The following is a 3,137-nucleotide window of genomic DNA, read 5'->3' as shown; positions in this document are numbered from 1 at the left end:
TGAAAATACGTATGATAAACAGGGATTCGGCCTCAATTTGTGCTCAAGGATAACTGATGTATCACACAGCACGTGTCACTTACCGACGCATCCACCCTGTCTTTTTGAGCTGTGGTGTCAGCTCTGTTATAAAGCAAGCTTCTGTCTGTCTGGGGGGACTTTCCTGGCTAGTCTTCTGGTGCGTCCATCTGTGTGTCTACCCCTGCGCCATGACTGTATTCTCCTCATTTCTAGAATCTCTGCGTGCTCTCTTGCTTTTTGATCAGATTCTCCATCTTTTGTTTCTTTAAAGAAATTAATGAAGTAGGAATTAAATGCACAGTTGAGGAGTATTAAAAATCAAATCATCTTCTTCGAAAAGCTTGATGAAATACCAGTTGCAGCACAATTAATCAAAGAAAAGAGTACAGACGTGGTAGGAATGGGGGAGGTTAGTCATTATAAGAGGATGTTATTAACAACTCTCTGTCAATAATAATAATACAGACGTTCAGTTACCCACGTGCTGGCTACCCTCCCCCCACCGCACTGACACTTCCCTGAGTCGTTCTGGCATGTGTTTCCTGCCATCCAGCCTTCTCCGGAGGAACCACCATCCAGAACTTTAGTGCGCTTATGTTCTGTACGTACATGCACGTCTCACCTCCAAAGCGTGCGCTTGATTTTCAGCCTTCACAAACGGCCATATAGTCTCCAGTCTGCTTTACCTTTTCTGTTCTGAGCGGCTCACCTATATTGATAGACTGAGTTCAGCCATGTTTTATTGTTGCGTGGGATTCTGTTTTATAAATATACCACCATTTATTCATTATTAGAGGATATTTGGGTGGTTTTCCTATTACAAACAAGGCTGCTATGAATATCTTACACGAGGTCTACGTGCTAAGTTCTTTTGGGGCTAGATGCCTACCTACAGACCTGCTGACGTGTTGATGTGCCGTCTTCAACCTTGCTAGATGTTGCCAACGTGGGCTCCAGACTGGTAGTAGTTTAATTGTTTGATTTTTTTTTTTTCTTCCAGTGCCCGAAGACCTCTCATTAGAAGAGAGAGAAGAACTTTTAGACATTCGTCGAAGAAAAAAGGAACTTATTGATGACATTGAGGTAAAAAACCCCAAAAACTCCCTTTAGTTTTTGCTTTTAGGTAAAATAATCACTAGTTTTTGCTTTTAGGTAAAATAATTACTAAAATAATTCATGAAAAGGTAAAAACTGGGCATCTCGTATGTCTGTATCCTAACACATGAAGGGAGTGAAAGGGTTACCGTTGGTAAAGCAGATTGTGCTCAGCTCACCAGGCCGTTCGGCCACGGAGCTGGAGTCCACAGTGAGGGCACTTGTTGACAACGGCAGCAGTCCCCAAATGGGTGGCTCTCTCAAGTGGAAGAAGGCCCTATTCGTTTGCCAAAATCCCTAGCACCCAGAACCCGCCGTCCCATTTCTGGCATGCGGACCCCCGAGCGCCGACTCGCCGGTGGGAGCAGAGTGGCAGAACACGGGCAAACGCCATACTTGCCACGGCTGTGTCCTCAGGCCCGGCGCGCCGGGGGCCCCCCAGGAGAAGCAGAGGCGCCAAACCACAACCTCAGGGTCAGCCCGTGGTGGAAATTATTCGGGAGACCAGCGCTGCTTGCACTTGGGGCTTCTGTGGGAAAGTTAGTCAGCTGTGTGGCTCTTCTTTGAGAAGCTCCCGAATCTTTGTCACGTCAGAATGAATGTGGTCTCATTGGCCACTTGCTGCAAGACCAGCCTTGTCCAGACAGCACCTCCTTCCTAGGAGCCCGCATTTGAGGTCTGAACTTCCCTGGTGAACAAAACAATAGTGTCGTAATAAAAGTGTCTTTGTATTTGAAAGGTAATTTGTGGAACGTTTTCTTGTAAGGTTACCCTTCATTCGTGTAAAAATCACTGTTTCCCAGAATCGGTGCTTTGGTTGAAGAATAAGAATGTATTTTAAGGTTCGTGGTCCTGTTTGGACATTAGCAATAATGGTGCCTGTGGAGGCTCAGGTAGCTAGTGACCTCACCTTTGAGTTGAGAGCACTGAGGCCCCGAGAGGGTAAGAGCATTGCCAAGGGTCCCACAGCCAGGAAGCGGTGGAGCCGTGCGGGGGCACAGGGGAGCCTGTCCCGTCTGGTGTTCTCGGCGTATCCGAGCCCCAGGTGCATTCTGCCGGCGCCTCCTGGGCTCTGTCCATGCCGCTCTGTCTCGCGCACAGACTGGTGGTTCGGGCCCGGATACGGGCCTCACACCTTTGCCCTGGTCTTCCCAAGAGGAGAGGAAGACCGTGGCCGTGAAGAAGGCAGGGAGGGTGGCCGGAGGCTGGGGAGGAGGAGCTGAACAGCCGCAGTGAGTGAGCGAAGGCCTCACTGCTTCCCTTTGTTGTTGTGTTTTACACACACACACACACACACACACACACACACACACACACTCTAGAATCTGCCCGGTTGGCCCCTCGGAGCTTGTTCTGGCGACAGGTGGGCAGATGATGATTGTGCTTTCTCCTGAGTTGGGGCCGCTTGGACTGGGTGGAAAGTACTGATTTTTCCGTCCCCAGGACGTCCACGTGAGGCCTCAGGGAAGCTTGTGTCTGGGAGGCTAAAATATCTCGAGTCTAGGAGGGGACGGGAAAGAGCCCCACCCCCAAATGTCTGTCTGCTTTTTTGGCAGAGGCTGAAATATGAAATCGCTGAAGTGATGACTGAGATTGACAATCTGACTTCAGTGGAGGAGAGGTAAACTGTTGGTGCCATACGGCTGAGTCACTAACCTCTTCTCTCCCTGCCTCAGCTGCCGTGTGAGCACAGCGGGGCCGGACGGCTGGGATCGCAAAGTGGGGCGGCCTTTGTGGGGCTGTTGGGTCCTCTGCTCCCCACCCCTCACCCCTTCCTGCTCTCTGTGGAGGAGTCAGGGCTGCTCTGGGGGCTGCGGCTCTCCTCTCCCTTCCCTGGAAGCACAGCTCCTCCAAATTAACCTCCGCAGAAGTAGCCTCTCTGTACAGGAGGAAACCGTGCTTTCCTTAAATCGTTTGTCATTATTAGCTATTTCTGAAGAAGGAATCAAGTGTAGGAAAGAGCCCCGGCAGCTGCACGTGCCACCTCTGTGGTGGGGGGGTGGAGGGGTGGGGCTGCAGGG

The 3,137-nt window shown here is 50.5% G+C and overlaps 1 protein-coding gene across 1 annotated transcript in view; it reads left to right on the top strand.

The window, feature by feature from the left end:
- Positions 1–1,039: 1,039 nt before the first annotated feature.
- The window catches only part of CYTH3 (cytohesin 3), a 26,098-nt gene continuing 24,000 nt past the window's right edge, over positions 1,040–3,137 (top strand). Inside the window, exons 1-2 of the mRNA XM_021680235.2 lie at positions 1,040–1,104; positions 2,673–2,737. Coding sequence (XP_021535910.1) covers positions 2,700–2,737 — 38 coding nt within the window. The 5' untranslated portion in view covers positions 1,040–1,104; positions 2,673–2,699. The remainder of the gene's footprint in view (positions 1,105–2,672; positions 2,738–3,137) is intronic.

The sequence above is a fragment of the Neomonachus schauinslandi genome, chromosome 5 (genome assembly GCF_002201575.2).
Source record: "Neomonachus schauinslandi chromosome 5, ASM220157v2, whole genome shotgun sequence".
Classification (NCBI taxonomy): domain Eukaryota; kingdom Metazoa; phylum Chordata; class Mammalia; order Carnivora; family Phocidae; genus Neomonachus; species Neomonachus schauinslandi.
The sequence above is the reverse complement of the archived record's forward strand: the minus strand, read 5'-3'. Positions and strand labels throughout refer to the sequence as shown.